The sequence below is a fragment of the Mycteria americana genome, chromosome 1 (assembly GCF_035582795.1).
Source record: "Mycteria americana isolate JAX WOST 10 ecotype Jacksonville Zoo and Gardens chromosome 1, USCA_MyAme_1.0, whole genome shotgun sequence".
NCBI classification, from domain to species: Eukaryota; Metazoa; Chordata; class Aves; order Ciconiiformes; family Ciconiidae; genus Mycteria; species Mycteria americana.
Window position 1 is genome coordinate 122,211,725 of NC_134365.1, and position 19,431 is coordinate 122,231,155.

The 19,431-nt window shown below is 43.0% G+C and overlaps 1 protein-coding gene across 1 annotated transcript; it reads left to right on the top strand.

Moving 5' to 3' along the window:
- Window positions 1-1,178: 1,178 nt before the first annotated feature.
- Window positions 1,179-16,567, top strand: ETS2 (ETS proto-oncogene 2, transcription factor). Its single transcript, XM_075518661.1, has 10 exons — window positions 1,179-1,557; window positions 4,942-5,013; window positions 8,067-8,187; window positions 10,074-10,193; window positions 10,614-10,814; window positions 11,636-11,719; window positions 12,509-12,751; window positions 12,901-13,164; window positions 13,852-13,970; window positions 14,940-16,567. The coding sequence occupies exons 2-10, from the start codon at window positions 4,942-4,944 to the stop codon at window positions 15,153-15,155; spliced, it is 1,440 nt and encodes a 479-aa protein (XP_075374776.1). The 5' UTR covers window positions 1,179-1,557; the 3' UTR covers window positions 15,156-16,567.
- The last annotated feature ends 2,864 nt before the right edge of the window (window positions 16,568-19,431 follow it).

Here is a 19,431-nt window from a genome sequence, read left to right on the forward strand (position 1 = left end):
GCATCTGTAACCCGTGAGGTGGGTGCTGCGGGACGCAGGCTGCCCTGCAGGTCCCCTGGGCACCCACAGCAGGACAGCTGCCAGACGGACACACCGTGGCTTCTCCCCGATGGGAGCATGCGGTGTGACAGCTGGTGCACAGACAGGTTTCAGACCCAGACACCCTCGGGACACCGCTCCAACGCGCAGCCAGGCCGAGGAGCTGGGAAGCACGCGTGGATCACCCCCAGCTGGGTGCACCCAAAGTTAAACACATGAAAGAAGTCAGTCGTAAGTAATGTGGCAGGAGAGTCAGGAAAGTTAGGTGGCTCCAATGAGCGCGGGGCAGAGTAAGAAAAGCACCCCATGCCTCCTGTCTGCCTGTCCACGGAGTCTCTCCAACCCCTCAAAATAATTAAACCCCACCAAAAAACCCCACAAAATAAATTTAACAGAAAGTTACTTTATATTTGGGTGGCACAGAGCTCCTTGCAACTTTCCAAGGGCTACCAATTTTTTTCAAGGTCTGAGGAACGCCAACTGCTTCACTGGCTGCGGCGCTTGAATCTGCAGTTCACAAGATGGAACTGCCGGTACAGCTTTCACATTGCATCTAGTTTATATTAAGAACTCCCCAAAATAATTGTAGAAGATGCAACGTGACATAATTGCTGAATTTCCACAGTGGCAAGTGTCATAGCTGACTTATGAAAACAGACTATTTATACAGACACTTGGATTTTACGGGTTAATTCTCCTAATCTTATCTATCTCGAGGACAGGTAGTAATTAAAAATAAGCATGGAAAACGTGCAGCATGAATTATCTCCTGTATAGCCGGGAAAAAAAAAAAAACAAACCAAAAATCTGTCGCTCTGAATGAGCTAAAACCGTCTTTTCCTCTCCCCGCGCCCAGCAGCACCAGGCAGGGAGGAGGCGCCGGGGCCGGGGGAGCGGCCCGGCCGTGGGGCAGCCCCGCGGGCCGAGAGAGCGGCAGAGGGGGAGACTGGGCCGGCCCGGCGCAGCCAGCAGCGCGGCCGCCGCCGCCGAAGCGACGGCGACAACAACAACCGGGTCCGCGGCGGCGAGAGGGGCCGGGCTTGCGGGGAGGCGGGCCCGGCCGCCACCGCCTCCCCCCGCCCGCTGAAGAGAGCCTGCGAGGGCGGGCGGCGCGGCACAGCACGGCTCGGCTCGGCACGGCACGGCTCGGCACGGCACGGCTCGGCGCGGCTCGGCACAGCACAGCACAGCACAGCACAGCACAGCACAGCACAGCACAGCACAGCACGGGCCGGCGGCAGCAGCGGCTCGGCCGGCAGCGCCCACGCACCCGCCGCCGGGCACCCGCCTTCCCTCCCTCCTCCCGCCCCCCTTCCCTCTCCGCCGGGACTCTCCGCTGGGATCAGCCCGCCGCTGCCGCCGCCGCTGTTGTTGTTGGCCGGCGCTGCCACATCGAGGATATTCTGGCTCCCGGAGAGGCAGCGGCGCCTTTTTTTGTGGACTCTGTGCGCGGTGCCGGTGCTGCCGCCGCCGGGGAGGGACGCAGAGGAGCAGGCGAGCGCCGCGCTCGGGGGCCAGGTGAGGCGGGGGCGGCGGCGGCGGGGAGGGGGGCGGCTCGCCGGCACGCACCGGCCCGCTCCGCCGTCGGGGGGTCTCAGCGGCCGCCCGGGGAAGCCGGCCGCGGCCCCCGGGCCCCCGCGGGCGGAGGCGCGGCCGGACCCCCTCAGCGACCTCCCCCGGGGGCGATGGCGGGAGCCGCGGCCGGGGAGCGGGCAGAGGCCGCGGGCGAAGGGGGCGGCGGCGCCCGGTGCCCGCCCCGGGGGGACCCCGCGGGGCTGAGCCCGGAGGCGGGAGGGGCGCGTTCAAAGCGGCGGTGGACGGGGGTGCCTTGTGGAGGCGGCTGCGCGCCCGGGAGGAAGGGGTTAATGGGCAGCGCGCACTCTGGATTTGGTTAGCACTTTAAAGGGACTTAAAAAATGTTGGGCTGTATGATCTCCCCGTCTAACTTTTATGTGGGCGAGTGTGTCATATGTGTCAAAAGTCATACCGGCTCGCTCTCATCGGCGCTTGGGGAGCCCGATAGTTGCACGGGGGATCAGCGCTCCCGAGGCAGGCGGTTATCTCTTAACCTATTGGTACGAATTTTTTTTGTCTGACAAATTTGCCATCTAAAAGCGAAAAACCACCAGACACTCCCCCTCCCTCCAAAAAAAACCCCAACCCAACAAAACCCAACAAAAAACCGGTGGAGATATGTTGCGGACACTAGCATGGTTTAGTTCTCCATGTGGATGATTGCCAGCTGAATCCAGCTGTGGGCGAGCACCTGGCTATTGCTGAAAAGAAGTTGATCAGAATTCAGGAGTATTAGTTAATAAGTGCCTGATCCTGTTGACCCTGTTCTGGTTCACCCACTCAGCTATGCGGGGGTGTTGAAGAAGGTGTCCTGCCAGTTAAACCAATTATAGCTGGCAAGTAGCAGTCATCAGCATTAGTGGAGGAGTTGGAAGTGAGGCCCAGTCACACCGTGCTGTGCCCTAGTGTCTTTGCTGAACTTAAACAGCAGCTTTCTAAGTCCAGCAGAAAGCCAGCTTTAACCCTTTGTGTCGTGAAAAGCCGTGTTGCCTTTTCAGCTCTGCTTGTCTTGCGATACCTCTGTAAGGGTTTTGGATCTCAGGGCTGGAAGCTTGTACTGCAAATGGCGTGAAAGCTGATGTACGACGAGGAAAGGCTATAGAAATTCATAACAACACGAGAGATTTGGTTGGAGGAAGAAAACAGGAGCGTTACAAAACATGTTGAAGATCTTCATGTGTGATTAGACCGGAGCTCGATGTCTAGTTTTTCATGAGCTGTGTAGTGCACAGGCAAGGCCACAGAACAAATGAGCAGCTTAGCATAGAGGAACAGTGACTTGGGTTAATGAGCAATGCCATGTAATGAAGACTTCGTGTAAACCTTTTGTCTTAGGACCCTAAACGCTTCTAAAGAAACAAAAAAAAGCCAGGAAGGAGAGAATCCCAGTCCTTTTAGTCAATGGGGAAGTTCCTAACAGGATTCGTGTAGAGGCCAGGATTGCACTTGAAAGTGTCAGAAATCTTATTTGTAGTCCTAACCGGGGATCAGATCTAAACTTACTGAAAATACGTGTAATGATTTCACAAATACTTTCTGATTGGTAAGGCTTACGGCTAGTTATCCCTAGACACCAGAGCAGATTTCAAAGGCAAAACAAAGGGTGTTAGAAATTGCCATATACTTTTTTAAAAGCTCAGCCGAATGCAAGGATAAACAGTTGTTTAAACTGTGGCAAATTTAATGAAAATATTAGGATGCTTGCTGACTGAGACTCATGCTGTGTAAAATTCTTTGCTGCTCAATGAGATGTGTAATTTAGATCAAATATTTGTACATGCTATTTGAGGTAAAAACCATCATTCAGTAGATTGCACTTTTGGGTAATATTAGTGAAGTGTAAGTCAAATATTCCTTTCATAGTCAGTTGACTTACTTTATTTCAATGATAAGCACCATACATCTGATAACAGCGAAGTTGAAATGGGCCTTTCAGGTTAAGGACTCTTGATTTTTTTAAGTGATCAACTATATAAGAGGATGAAAGGGTTCCTTGTCTTTGGCTGTTGGATGTTTCTGTTTTCCTCTTCGCTTATATGGACAGCTTTGGAATGTGTTGTCATTTTAACAGGCTGGGCTTATTTTGTGAAGCTCCTAATTTGCCATCTTTTTCTGAGTGTAAGATTGTATTTTGATTTCTCCTTGTGTTAACGTGGCTAACGAGAGAATTTGCTTGTAATAAGTGATCACAGTTTTAGGGAAATATTAATAGTGTCCTATGTGACTACTTAGATACAAATACACGTTTTCAGACAGTTTCTGTGGAGCAAGAGAATTCAGCCCAATGCTGTGAAAAAGGAGAAGGAAAATTGTTGAGAGACAACTTGCCACAGCGTAGTCTGATAAGGTATCATTCACCGACACCTGAATTACAGCATCACAATAAAACTGAACAGTAGCCCTAAAACTGGCTTTATTCCTTATGTTTGATCTCTCCCATAGGTCAGTAAAAGGATATGAATCTTATCACTCTTCTCCTGAAGTGATACATAGGAGAACAAGTTATACAGGCCTCACACAGCCCTGTTCCTGGTAATACAGGCAATATGATATAGCTTTGACTTCAATAGCATGAACATATCGATGGTGGTCCCATTACCAACTCTTTGAAAAGGGTGTTTTGCTGCGTAAACCCTTTTCAATTAAAACTTAGGCCCTCTAAAGCTTTATAAATATGCTAATCCTGTGTTTACAAAATGTGCAAGATAACATGGTTTGGAGATGCTTTGCCTAGTGAAGGAAGCAGGTTGCTAATACTGGGTATTGGCTTCAATGATTATTCATAAAAGGGTGAAAGGGGTGAATGTGAGTATGTGAAGGTGTATCACGGTGAGCTTTGCTTCTGTTGCTTTTCTTCCTTCCTTTGAAAGCCAAAGTCCAAAGTGAATCATGGCATGTGAGCAGGAATATAGTAAGCAAAAATAACACAAAACTGAATGTTTAAGATAATGAGTGAAAGTTGGAAAATATCTCAAAGTGATAGATACTTGGTGGACAAAGGACTTCTGTAGGCTTTTCAGACTAACAGAAAAAGGTACTAAAAGCCCTCACACTGGGTGTCAGAAGCTAACCATCCTCTTGTTTGCTCATTTCATAAAACTTAAACACCAGTGATGCCTGCGAAAGGTCTTCCAGTTAAAAAGCTGCTTAAGCAAGATGGGAATTGTGCCCTGTGTGGTCGGGATGTGAGCAACGAGAAGGAGAGCTTTCCCTGTATCTCATTCCGAGAGCTGTTCTGTAATCTGTGCTGAAGCAGGGAGATACGTCTGTTAACATGCTTGCTTCCTCGGTAGCAACATTTTTCATGTGACCCCTCTCATTTTTCAGATGAGTGATTTTGGGATCAGGAACATGGATCAAGTAGCTCCTGTGTCTAACATGTACAGAGGAATGCTCAAGGTGAGTACTCTTGAGCTGTCACCTTCTAAACCCAGCTGGGGCATCTCCCAGCTAATGCGTTTATTGTGGTCTTATTAATGCTAGCACAGGAATTGTATAACCATGCCAAGGTGATATTCAGGTTTTAATTGCTTGCTTGTAACCTCTAATCTTCTTCTAGAGTATTCCCACTGAGTTCAGTAGAGATGTGAAAAGCAGAACTGAAATAGGAAGATGTAAACCTTGCACCCCCAGCCCTCTCCGCCAAGGAGGCTCCCTCCCTCCATGCCCCAAATCCTAAGAATTTGAAAATAAGAGGTAGACAAGAACTGAGCTCAAATTCGTTGGAGTTGGTGGAACTTTTGCCTAAATAAAGGTTACAGAATTGGCAGTAGGGGTGGTCTTTGTATCTTTAACTTGATGAGACTGGCAGAGGGCTGTTCTGATATGACTGGTTAGGTCTGATTCATTCAAGAGCATTGCATGAAAAAAGTAGGTTATTCACTTACTACATGCAACTATGTGAAATGGAAGTCCAATACATTGTAAGAAACCAAAGGTAGTTATTAAATATATTTTATCGTTAGATAGACTGTGTCTATTACCTTGTTTTGAAAGGAACATACAAACCAAGGGCAAATGAGAAGCAGACTATAAAGACAGTCTTTAAGGGCTTCCCTCCTCCTCATTCATGCAAGTTGCTTTTTAATCCTAGTATCAATTTTTTACATAGCATTGATTGATTGTAAATCAGCTGAAGCTTAGGAAGACACTTTCTGCTCTTTTAACTTTGAGGAATGTCCATGTTTTGAAGAATCAGTTAGTGAGACTCTGGTATGGTAACTTCTCTGATGTTTTATGTCCCCTCTTAGCATTGTCTCCTGCCCACAACAACAACAAAATCCCCAAGCGATCCCCCAACTTAACAGCTGTGTGCTCTGTAATACAGTGGTTGTTCTAAGCAGTTATTCAGTATTCAGTTGTCATATAATTAAGTCAAAATAGAGAACCGTATTCTACTATTTTGTAGCTGTTCACATTTCTTTTTATTTTGTTCTGTAATAATTATTCTTGCATATGTTGAAAGGCCAAATAAAATGGTTGCATAACTGATAGGGCAAGCAGAATTTATTCTACATTGGGTTTTCCCCCTTTTACTGCTATTAAATCAAGAACCTGCTTAAACATTAATTTTCTCCTTTTTGAAATACGAAACTGGCACAGTATGGATTTTACTCATTCACATGCCACAGCATTTTTTCCAGTGACTCAGGATAAGGGTCAGCTACTTACACAAAACGCAGGAGTTTCCAGCTTGTGTTGAAAGAACTTGCCCTTTCTTTTAGGTACTAGCGATGAGTCAGTGCTTTTCTCTAGTAATGTATAAAGAATCTTTTACTAGCAGCTTTTGCAATTGTTATTAACTTGTTTCATTCGGATGTGAGCCTTTTCACGCGTTGGCTTTGACTCCAGTTGCGGGGGGGTACCTGAACCAACCGCACATAGTTTGTCTCCGCTGGCCAGTGCTCAGTGGAGATTTCTGAACCCAGTTAACTGAGGCATTATATTGTTTACTTTAACACCTTTTTCTTCTGCGGAGTGTATGCTTTCATAATGTATGTACTAGGATGCATTGCAGCTTGTTATAAAATGCAACTAAAAAATTATGGTTCCTGGTTTCTTACTAGGGTTAATGTAATTTGGGGAGATTGGGTAGGGGGATGGCACATAAAAGGCACTTGGTGCAAAAAGACTCCAAGCCACTTGAAACTTTGTGGTAACATAAGAAGGAAAGTTAGGGAATGTGAGGAAATACTAATACTCATTTGCTATTCCAGAAACATAGTTCAGGTTGCTTTTGCATCGCACATGAGTACTGCCCTGAAAAATCTTTGCCTTGTCCTCAGCTAAATCCTCTACCTTGGCATAAGCTGGCAGACCAGTGGAAGCCTAAAACAAATAAGCATTTGCAAGTTGCCTTTGTCTCCAGCTGCCTGAACTGCAGTAGCTGCCATGAGCAAGCTGTAGCTTTCCAGAACAGTGTTCTATCCTCAGGTGCTTTTAAAAATCTCAGTGGCAACTTTTATCCATCTGTGCCTCTAGATATTACAGATACAGTTTCCTTGTGACTAACAGGCAAGTTGCACAACTTAACTTTAAAGTTATTTCCTCCTCTGTTAACATTCCCTCTGCCCCCTGAAGACTAATGGGGCTGAGGGGATCTAGTAAAAGTACTAATATTTCTAGCATACACAATTGACACAAGTCCAGTTTGAAGCAAGTTAGGTTTTCAAAATACAGTGATATCTATTGAAGGTTGCCAATATATCAGTAGAATCCACTTTTATCTGGAACATTTTTATCAGTCCTGTTTGTCCCTTTCTGTATAATGAAACTAGCAGTGTTTCACTGAGCATCTGAGCACTTGAAAGACTGCAAAATGTGGTAGCTGGCAAATCCAGTAACTCAGAATTATAAAAGTCACAGCAAAGGAGTAACATCTTTCCTCAAGTCCTGTAAAGCTGGCTGTATAGCTTCAAGTGATGTGATTCAGATTAAATTTTTCGTTTTTTTTTTTTTTAAAAAAAAGCTGCATAGATCTACTGTAGGTCTTGCACTGGCAGTTGTTTTTCCATAATTTACTGATCCTGCCTCTGCCATCAAATACTCATCAAGTGGATAGTCAATTTAAAGGGTTAAGGAAATAAGGATTTCTTTAAAATACACCTGGAAAAAAAAATATTATATATATTTCACACACATGCGCATGCTCTATTGTTAAAAGCCTCAATTACAGGAAAACTAAGAATATCCTTACTTGGCTTTACTGTAACCTGCAGAACATGCCACCCACCTAGCACTGTGGTCTGAGTGTTAGTTGTTTTGTATTTATGTACAAGAAGCTATGCTATCATTGTGTTTATATTTCATAAGGCACAAGTTAGCTGACTGTGGCTGTGCATGATCTCCAAATCTAGGAAACGTAACCCAGCCACTTCCTAGCAATGAAGTTGACAGGGCTCTAGCAAAATGCTCATGTTGGTTTTGTTTTAATTTATTCTGTTGCTTTGCAGCGTCAACCAGCATTTGATACCTTTGATAGCGCAAACTCTCTCTTTGCTGGATATTTTTTCTCACTAAATGAAGATCAAACGCTTCAAGAAGTGCCAACAGGATTTGATTCTACTTCTTATGGTAATGTCACTTTGTTCCTTAGTCCAGTCAGCAGATCAGAAAGAAATCTGTGGGGTCTAACTAACATTTCGTGGCTGTACTCTTACAAGTGCAACATGGATTTCCCTGAAAAGAAGTGTTTTAGTACACAGACTTCTGTGTACATGCTTGATTTTATCTGTGTGAGTTGCTCTGTGGATAGTTGCTGTTCTCTGTACTGAAAAGGAATGGGAACTGGGATTCAGTAGCCTAATAGACTGACTGTCCATGGAAGAAGCCTTAGTAGATATTAAAGCAGAGCTAAGAGAGTTTAAAAATTAAAAAAAAAAAAGTTTAATGTGTATTTAAACTTGCAACATCTCAACCGTAATTAAAATGCAAATATTCTGCAAGCTCCTATCTTGACCCTCTGGTGTTAAATCCCAGTATGTTTTACTCCATAGCTTAAAAAACAGGGGTGGGGATGTTTATAGATTTTTTTTTTTCTTTTTTTGTTCTTTTTTTTTGGTAGGACAGTACCTATCAAGAGTTCCCTACAAATCCTTGCCTAAAATCCCTGACAGAACAGGGAGTTTTGTCCAAAATGTAGCTATTTTACCTGATGCTGCCTTTATCTCCCCTTAGGGAAGGGAGAAAAAAAACCCCTCAAACCTCTGAAAACCACCAGTCCTTTGTTCTAATGGGATTCTAATCAGTGACCTGCTCTGGTCAGCAAAGCAAGTCCTAGCAGATACTGAGGATGGGTGTGGTAAAAACAGAAGTTAAGCATGGGCTGGTAAAGAGCTCCATTTGCTAGGTCAAGTGGAGCAGTCTAGGAGAATGAGAAGAGCTGCACAGCTTCATGAACTGTCTTGGAGTCTGCTAAGTTCATCGCCTTTCTATACCCTGCCACCGCTATATGCCTCTAACACAGCAGAGCTCCTTCAAACGCAGCCTGTGTGTGAGGTCTCAGAGGCTCTCAAATGTTCGGGGATGCAGTAGCGAGTTGGTTAAGTTGTCTTCAAATTACCCCTAGCTTAATGACACCAATCACAAACAAAATACCAGTAACAGGGTTTCTAATCTGAAACATCTAGGCAGTGTGGTTGGCTTTCTTCAACTTAGAAGTTGTTCTTTCAGAGTAAAATGAGGCATCTTGTGGTGAAAATTGCCGAATAAGAAAGGCTGAGTGGAAGCCAAATTTGTCCTTAAAATGGAATCTACTTGCAAATTTAAAAATCAGTTAAGCAAATTAGTAATTTGTACTGGCATAGGATGATGCTGACTTTGGATTTTGTTGCATTATTTAGGCACTGGGTACCAGCTTGTTACCAGTCACAGTTGTTTGGTTCAGACAATAGAATAATCTATCGCACCTTGTATTTGGGTGGTTGAGAGATGGTTGGGAAGGTCTGAAATGCAGTCCATTGGAAAGCAGTGTTAAATAGTGCAAGCTGGTTCTTCCCAGCTCAACTATCAGTTACTTAGCTCTCAAACTAAATTAAGATTGTCTGGAGTTATAAGGAAGTCTGAGGTCAAACTATAGGTGACAAAATAGGGATAAGCAGTCTCATATTTCCTTTAAAAAAAAAAAAAACAATAGTAAAGTTCCCCTGCAACAAAAGCACTTTATGTAACTACTAAGCGTGAATGAGGGTCTGTATCATGGAAAGCTGCAAAACTTCAATTTAGTGTGATACAATTTTATCAAACCAGTAGCACAGAGATCTTAGTGTTGCTACATTAAGCGAAACCCTTAAGGTATCAGAAAATGGACCTACGCTGTTTGTTTCTGTTTTTAAAAATACCTAGTTTCTAGCATCCTTTTCTTATTCTTCAAATAGCACAGCAAAAACCCGTCACTCCTTTCACTGGCCTAAAAGTTAATATATCTTCTTTTTCCCCTCCACCCCTTTTCTTTCTTGTAGAGTCGAACAACTGTGAATTGCCTCTGTTAACCCCGTGCAGTAAGGCTGTGATGAGTCAGGCCTTGAAAGATACTTTCAGTGGTTTCACAAAGGAACAGTGTCGGCTGGGTATCCCAAATAGTAAGTGTTTTCTATTTATAAGCTCTTTTTTTTAATGCTAAGGAGGAGGCTGAATAGCGGCCTTTTCAAAAGAGAAAGAATGATGTCAGTGGGAAATACAAGAATGGATCCTATGTGAATCTGGCACAGCTTGACTTGGAAAGACCAGACTTGCTGGTATTAAAAATGGGTGCATGGAGAGCTCATGCTTTGGCAGCATAAGAGAGAATCAAGTAAGCTGAGGACATCTCTGATTACAAGTGAATGCAGAAGGAAAATAGAGGACTGGGGTTTTTTTAAATTCAAGAATACATTCATTCTGAATTCATTCAGAACTAAGTGACTTGGGTAAACAAATTTTTTTCCTTCACTGCCTTCTAACGAAGATTATTTGACAAGGGTCAGGAGTTATCTCTCAATGCTGGATACTTTGTCTTGCAGATCCCTGGCTGTGGACTGAACAGCAAGTTTGCCAGTGGCTTTCATGGGCTACCAATGAGTTTAGTTTGGCAAATGTGAACTTCCATCAGTTTCTTATGAGTGGCCAAGACTTGTGCAACCTGGGCAAGGAGCGTTTCCTGGAACTGGCACCTGACTATGTGGGTGATATTCTGTGGGAGCACCTGGAACAGATGATAAAAGGTAGTTACAGAGCCAGAGAGAGCTTTTGTTTTAAGGCTCTTCTAACAGAAATAGAAATGGGATTCTTTCAACACTTGCTTCACTATGAAGGGCTTTTTTTACATATGAAAACTCAAAATTAACTTTAAAACTTGGTTAATAAAAGCATTATCAGAACTGTTAATACATCCTTGGTACACAAAGCACAGATGCAGATGTCTGCAGAAATCATTCCGTGTTCAGGCTGAGTACCTATTGCAGTCAGGTTTTGTTTGGAATAATCATCGAAATAAATGAGATTAGGATAAGGCTACTGTAATACACCATTTAAAAAAAGAAAAAAAAAGTTAACCGAGAGTTGGACAAAAGTTGTTCACTTCTTACTACAAGTTTTTGGTTTTGTTCCTGTTATGTAGTGTTTTGAGGTAATTCAGTGAATGAATGTGAAGAAGTCAAAGACACCTAGAGGTGTCTTAAGTGAACACTGATGGTATTACTGAAATCCTACATGCAGTGCCCTGTGAGTTCTATTGGGTTTGGAGTGTAACATTCAGTAGTTGCACACATTAAGGACTCGGACCTTAAAACACACTGAAATTATTGTTGTTTCTAATTTTTATGTTAAAATTCAATTGATATGATGGTTTTCAAGCCTGTTGGAAGTTAGTTAGGTTTTTTGGTGTGGTTTTTTCAAGAGAGAGAATGCAGTGCACTGCATTAGTAAAATTTATGTGAATGATGACCCCAAAATACTCAAGAGAATCAGAAGCTTTTTGTGGCATACAGGTCAGGTCTTTAAAACTATAAAACCAAATTTTCTTCTCTTTTTCTCCTCTCCCCAGACAGCCAAGAGAAAATGCAGGATCAATATGTGGAGAACTCTCATCTCACCTCAGTTCCTCACTGGGTCAATAATAATTCCTTAAGTAAGTATTGTAAGAAATTTGACATTTTGCATCTCTCAGTTTATTCTAAGCATATCACAGATCCCAGTTTAAAAACAAAAAAAAGCACCACAGTAGTTACCGTGCTTGAGAAGAACACTTGGCTTCAATTGCTACAGCCTTCTTTCCTAGTATTGTTTAATTGTCATCTAATTCATATCAGAAATCTTTTGAAGAGCAAAGGCTTTGAGAAAATCAAATTTCCTATTGGTATGCCAAAGCCTACATCTGTGGAGCAGAATGACCGCTCCCACCTCTAGCAAACCAGGTCAAAAACTGGCATCGCTGCGGAGCAGCAAGAGTTATGTTTAGGCCTTTCTGAAGACTGTGGAAGCATAACAGAGATTTTGAAAGTGTGTGGGACGCAGTGCTAGCTCCCTTAGATTGTTTGATTGGTGTTGTATTCCATTCTACCACAGTCAATCTACAGCTCAACCTTATTACACCACTTAACGATGAGGGCCTTACTCAAAACCCCTTAAGCTTCTCCAGCTTTTTCTGTAGCTCTGTAGTTTCCTTGAAGAACAAACAATAGATATATTTGTGGTCAGCAAGTTAGAGGGAGATTTACAGAATCTGATGTGGAGCCCATTAGATGGGATCGTCTCACCGACTTCAGTAGCCTTTCCAGTAGGTCTGTAGCATCTATCACTCTCTTAGGCAGATTTTCATGGGAAAATTACTTCTGTAGTGAGGTGCTGGAGGTGTATTATTCTGTTTAAGGGTCTGCAGGGAAAATCATCTAATTAATTCTTTTATTTCTTTCTTCAGCTGTTAATGTAGACCAGAACTCCTATGGTATGCAAATGCCTGGATACTCTAAAGCCCTCGGTTATCCCAAACCCAGTCTCCTGACTGCTGTCTGTCAGGCTTCCACAGGACCGAATCTCCTCAATCCAGAGCAAGACTTTTCATTGTTCCCCAAAACCCAAGCAGATGCTGTTGGTGTGAACTACTGTGCAGTAAATCAAGATTTCCCAAGAAGCAATCTGAACTTGCTGATAGATAATTCTGGTGAGTCATTATCTGGATGATAACCATGGGTCCAAGGCCATATTCTGTATGTCTTTTCCTCCTTTGCATAATTTATATATACAAGCTAGACTGAGGGGGAGAGAAAAAAAAAAACCACACACCACTTCTCTCTTTTTTGTTTTATAAAGGTAAGCTTAGAGAACACGAATCTAGTGACAGTGGTGCAGAAAGTTACGAAAGCTCAGATTCGATGCTACAGTCCTGGAACAGCCAGTCGTCATTAGTGGATTTACAGCGTGTGCCATCCTATGAGAGCTTTGAAGATGACTGTAGCCAGTCCTTGTGTCTGAGCAAACCTACAATGTCTTTCAAAGACTATATTCAAGAACGAAGTGATCCTGTAGAGCAAGGGAAACCAGTTATACCGGCGGCAATTCTAGCTGGCTTTACTGGTAAGTAGTGAAGCAAAATGGTCACTCCTTTTCTTATGTAACATCAATATTCTCTATAAACGCGTACCATGGTGATAAAGTTGTATAGTTGTAAGGTATGCCTTACAACTTAGTCAGAGACCACTACTCATGAAGAGTTTCAATTTTAAATGTTACTAAAGAAAGTCTCATAGGACTATCCATCTAAAGCAAGAACAGGCAGGTATGTCAGAACACATAAAAATCAAATGCACTTTTTGATCTGTTTAAAAAAGAGGGAAACTTGGACAAAATCTTGGGAGTTTCTGCAGGTGTTGGCTTGCCTTGTTCCTGTAGTCCTTGCTGAAATCGGTTTTTCCTCTAGAACGTTTGCCAAGCCAAGGACTGCAGGACAAGCCCTGGAGCTTGAAATGCAGCTAGTGGGAGGTGGGAGTGAAGGCTAAGGGATCCATGTGAAAGGGAAAGACATAGCTTGTGTCAAATCCTGTGTTTCCATGAAATAGCTGACTTGTTTTAATTTTAACATGTTTAGGAACATGTTATAGAGAAAAACCTTAGGTTTCTTTCTGATATTTAAAAAAAAAAAGTAAATCAGAGTAATTACTGATAATAAAAAAAGATCTATCCTGTGATGTAAGTATGGTCACATACATTGGTTGTGGTAAGAGTATTAATTGTGATTTGTCCCCACCCCCTCTCTTTCAACAGGCAGTGGACCTATACAGCTATGGCAATTCCTTCTGGAGTTACTGACTGACAAGTCCTGTCAGTCATTCATTAGTTGGACTGGAGATGGATGGGAATTTAAACTTGCTGACCCAGATGAGGTATGCGGCTAATTGGGATGAACAAAAAGATTTAGGGTCTGATCCACCATCTGTGGGCCTAGTCTTGAATATAAAGCATTTACACAATCAGACAGTTGCTGAAATCTCTTCATCTGCAAATGCTTTATTGTACAGTCAGGATCGCTGTGGGATGTTCCCCCCCTCTCCTCCCACCCAGGGATATCAGCATTTGCTTGTAGGTAGGAGATTACATTGCATAGCTTGAAACTTAAAGGTAGGATACAAAGTTAGTTCTTTTGACAGTGTAAACTGTAGATTAGCTTACTGGATGTGGTTGAATCAACAATGCCTGCGATTGCACAAAGGCATGGGGAAAATGCACTCTGCGTTATCGCCATTCTTTTAGATACACAGCAAATATGGTAGCGCTGCTTTTGAAATATTTTGGGAACTTATAGCTTTAGTCATTAAAAATAAATAGAATGCATTTTCATTTTCTGATACAATAACTTTCCTACTGATAACAGTATTAAGAGACATGATATAAAGTCCATCGAAGCCTTTATTAAAACAAAAAAAAAAAAAGGAGGGGTGAAATCATTAACTCCAAGGAACTTCATATCGTTCAACTTCCAGTTAAAGAGCTGTCCTAAGCTGCTCAATAGCAAATTAATGGTTAAACGGTGTCTTCTTGAGAGAGGAGACTATATTTCCCCTAAACTTGATCTCTTTAAACACATTTTGGCTCATCCACTACAAATAGATATCCTTTTCACTGATATTTGCTATCAGCCACTTTCTCCTGAAGCTGCCACTGATAATTGTCTCAGAGCACGTTCAGTTGCGGGGTCAGTCACCGACTCTTCTCTTATCTGAGCTTGGGACATCCAAAGCAAATAAAATGCTCTGACTGAGAAAGGGTTTTAATAACTGTGTTTATCAGCCACCGACTAGAAGAACATGACTTGAATAAACCCTTTGCATTTTGCTTTCTTTTTGGACTGACAGGTGGCACGGAGGTGGGGAAGGAGGAAAAACAAGCCAAAAATGAACTATGAGAAGCTCAGCCGAGGCCTACGCTACTATTACGACAAGAACATCATCCACAAGACTTCAGGGAAACGCTACGTGTATCGCTTCGTGTGCGACCTGCAGAACCTGCTGGGGTACACGGCGGAGGAGCTGCACACGATGCTGGGGGTGCAGCCTGACACGGAGGACTGAGCCCGAGGATGTGATGCTGCAGGGGCAAAGATCACATGTGGGACTGTCTGGGAACTGTCTGCAGTCAGTTCTTCTGGCTGTTCGGATGGGTGCAACTGTTGGGAAATAAGGACCTTAACCGATTTTGTAACCAGGGAGAGCTGGAAGGAAGTGGCCTTATTTCATCAGTGGCTTTGGGTGTTGCCATGTCAGGCACTTGAGCAGCATGGAAGTCAGCACAGACCCTAGCTCTGTCATGAAGACATGGAAATGCTCTTGGGTTAAGCATTTCGACTACCTGTACTGCCGTATAAAGCATTTTGGCTACTTACACTGCCATATAATAATGGGTTGGCTTTAAAACCAAAGGTTGGATGAGAAACCAGTGATGCAGCAGAACTATTGCTCAGATATTTTAAAATACCATCGTCCTTGCTTACATCTTATATCATGCAATTTATTTAAAAAAAAACAAAAACAAAAACAACTAATTTATTTTAAATGAGCAGTAAGGAGAATCGTTATTAGTTTTGTTCTAAAGCACGTTTTATTACTATTATTACTACTCCAGAAATGTGCTGCATAGGTACATAAACACTCTGTGTGCAAAACCAGATGTAGCAACCGTTAACAAAAAAAGACCCTTTAAAGAAGGGAAGGAGAATCATACCATTTCAATATTCAGTTTGTATATATTCTGTGATTCTTTTTGAAACTCTGTAATGTTCCTATTTAACTGTATAGTGTAAATTAAACTAATTGTATGTGTGTTTTGAAATAGGACGAATGTAAACTTATGAAATGGTTTTTTTTCATGTTTGTCTAGGATGTACAACCTTCTGCAAATATTTAATTGGCCTGAGAGACAACATAAGTGCTCAGTATGCATGCATATGGTATGCCTATGATATGAAATGGGGGGGGGGGGGGGGCGGCTCAGTATTTTGCCAAGACTGAAGCTGGCAATTCTTTGTGCATTTTGGCATTTTTACAAGAAACTAGTGTTATATTCTGGGACATAAAGGGCCTGTTTGTGGTTTCTTCTGTAACTGAAAATGAAAATATTAATATGGATAAAATTACCTTTTTTCCTTTATAAATGGCATATGTTTTTCAACATCTATGCATGTCCTTTAAAAAAAAAGAAAATTTATATACAAGCCTTATTTTTTCAGTTGACTTGTCTCTTCTTCCTGTAGTTTATCCTGTATGATTAAAATATGAATTCTATTTTTGGAAATAACAGTGACTCCTTTTCAAAGATCAGGAGGGATTTATGTAGCAGCTATTTTTACTGCAAAAAAAAAAAAAAAGAAAATTCACTGGAAAAATGTACTTTGTAAGAAAGCTTTATTTTTTATCTGAGCTTGATGTACATTTAAATGTGTTGTACAGTGTGAGAGGTTTAAAAAGAGGAGTCTTTATTAAAACCTCTTGAACAAGAAAATAGTGCGTGTGCTTTTTAAATTGGAAAGTTTCAGAAGAGTTCCTTTTTTGTGGGTTCAACCCTTGTCCATCCTACCACCACCACCCTAAAACCTAAACCTCCACGGGATAAAAAACCCAAAACTAAACCAGCCAGACTTACAGGCGTAGGGAGCTTGTTGGAGAAAATTCTGCAAGAGTCTATGGGCTCATGGTCTCGAACCAAGTGTATGTATGCAGCCACTCTGTGCTTAGATATAAATTCAAGTTAATGCCTTTGTGGTGTGCCTCTGAGAGAAAAATAGCAGTTCTGCACTGTGTTACGAATTGGCGTGTAAACTGATGGCTAAATATATGGAAGAACAGAGGCATGTTAAGAATACTTATGCTTAAACTGTTCCTGATGCTATCCTACACAAAGGAAGCCTACTGTCCTGACTATCTTTAGCTCATACTCTTCTCCATCCCTCCACCTTACAGAAAAGCAGGAACTATGGAAACATTTGATCTTAAGCATGTCTTTAAAAAGTAGAAAATGAAGTAATTAAAAAAAAAAAAAATGGGGTGCTTCCTCTAGGCTTCTTGATCTTTCTTTCTACCAAACTGTGGCCGTGTCTTGATGTTGCTTTCATTGTAGTCACCCTGGTTTGGCAACATGTTAAAAATTTGGAGAAGAAGGATGGGGGTTTTTCTGAGAACGTGCCTTTCTAAATGGATGGTGCTGAAAGGGTAGGCGTGCATCTTGCAGCATGGCCCTGGTCTTCTCTGAACATTTGCAGACGCTGTTCTTCAACCTTACTTTTCATCATCCCTGTGAAGGAAAAGAAGCCTCCCACATCCTTCCTCCCTTCGCGTCAGCCACTGCTGCAGGCCTAGATGCCTCTCGGTGGGTGCTGGCCCGCAGACCGGTCTCACACTAATGATGAAGAGGATGTAAGGGTGCGAAGAGAGCTGTGCTCCCCTGAGCTGAGCCAGAACTTGGCAGAAAGAAAAAAAAAAATCAACAAGCTTTCCTGGGCTTTGGATAACACTCTTAAAAAGGTAGTGCTACATTTTACCAACTTACATGACCTGCCTTTGAGCTGTGATCTGCACGAGGGGAAGTACCTTATTTTGCAGGAAATAATGTACAGTCTGTCCCAATTAATGTGTTTTTTCCCCGGGTGTCTTTCTTGTGCCTTGGCTACAGAGCCCTAATCGTCCTCTCAGCCTGTACAAGTTTCATTTTCAGTCTGTTTTCCCTGAACACAGAACTGCTTCTTCAGTGTGCGTGATGAGTGTGGCTTCAGCCTAGAGACTAAAGGGAAGTAGTTTGTTTTCCTCCCACAGCAGAAAAAGAAATTTCATGATAGCAGAAGCAATGAAGCATCCCAATACACGCAACCCATGCTACTGCGTCTTCCAGAAGCAAAACCTGGTATCGTGCACTGAGTCGGGTCAACGCAGCAGTCCAAGCTGTAACCCAATGTGACCCAGAAGACAATTATTAAAGCATATTTTGTTGCAGCGCATACAGAACACACCGCTCTGTTTTCTCAGCCACCCAGCGTCAAAGAGGCTGTTGAAAGCAGCCTGGCTAAATTCTTCACCTTCTTCAGGACATGCCTCCCTGCCCTTCCAGCTGCCAGCTTTCCTCATGAGACAGCAGTCAAAATAGTCTTGCAGTTGGCACCTACCCATGGTTGGCATGTCACCTCTAATAACAAAGTTTGACTTCAAAGCCTTCTTTGCTTCTTTTTTTTTTTTAATTTAAAAAAAAAGTAGAATCCCATCCTAAGTAAAACAACACCTCCGGGGTGGGAAATCTGTGAGCCACAAATGCTCGATGTCCAGGAGGCTGTTCTGGGAAACATCTGTCTGCTGCACCCTATTCTTACACTCACCTTAGGTCTTAGCTGTCAGCCACCATCAGGTACAGGTTAGGAGCATGAGAAATGGAGCAGATGATGGATCACTTATCCCAGTACTGTACCTCCACCGGTGGGAGGAGGATTGAGTAAACCTGGCCACTCTCTGCTGGTCCGGTCCCCATGTGATCCCCCAGCATCCCCCGTGGTGTTCAGCCTGTTGGAGGGGACACACTGTTTCTTTCACTACTGACTTAAGGACTTCTTGCCTTGTCCGACCTATAAGGAGGCCCCTTGGCCACTCTCTACTGACTTGTCCTCAAGCATTGGAGACCACCACTTCACCCAGGGTCTGAGGTAAGGGTACACCAAGGTTTTGCTCAGCAGCAAAACAAAGCTCTCTTCTCAGTACCCTTAGAGTTTTTTGGCTTTTTGGCAGTCACTGCACATTGAGCTGATGATTTCAGAGAGCTGTCAGGGATGACTCTGAGATCCATTTCCTGATAACTACCATTTCTAAGTTTAGCATCACACTTAGTTACATACACCCGGTTTGGGTTATTTTTCCTTGGGTGTATTACTGTAAATTAACCTATACTGATGCTCATCTGCCACCTTTTTGTCAACTCGCACTGTGTTGTGAGGTCCTCCTGGAGTTCCTCACCAGCACTGTGGCATTTGACTACTCAAACTACTTAGTACCATCTGCAAACCTGGAGGTTTCACTGTCCTCTCATCAGCCTGGGATTTCTGGCCCTGGTCAGAGCCAAGGTGGCTGTTACGTTAAGGACCAAGGCTTCAGCCCTTCTTCTGTTTTCAGTTCCCAGCTCTTCCACAAGTTTCTGGGTGGCCCTGGATAAAACACCTCAAGACTGAGGCTCACTGACAGGGCTGCTGCTATTCTAGTATAAAACGCATTCACTCATCCTTGCGCATGCAACTAGCAGCACCAAGGTGGTGTTCTGCCAAATCTCTTCTGGGCTTTCCCTCTCCATGAGCGGGTTGTGGGCCAGTGCTCTTGCCAT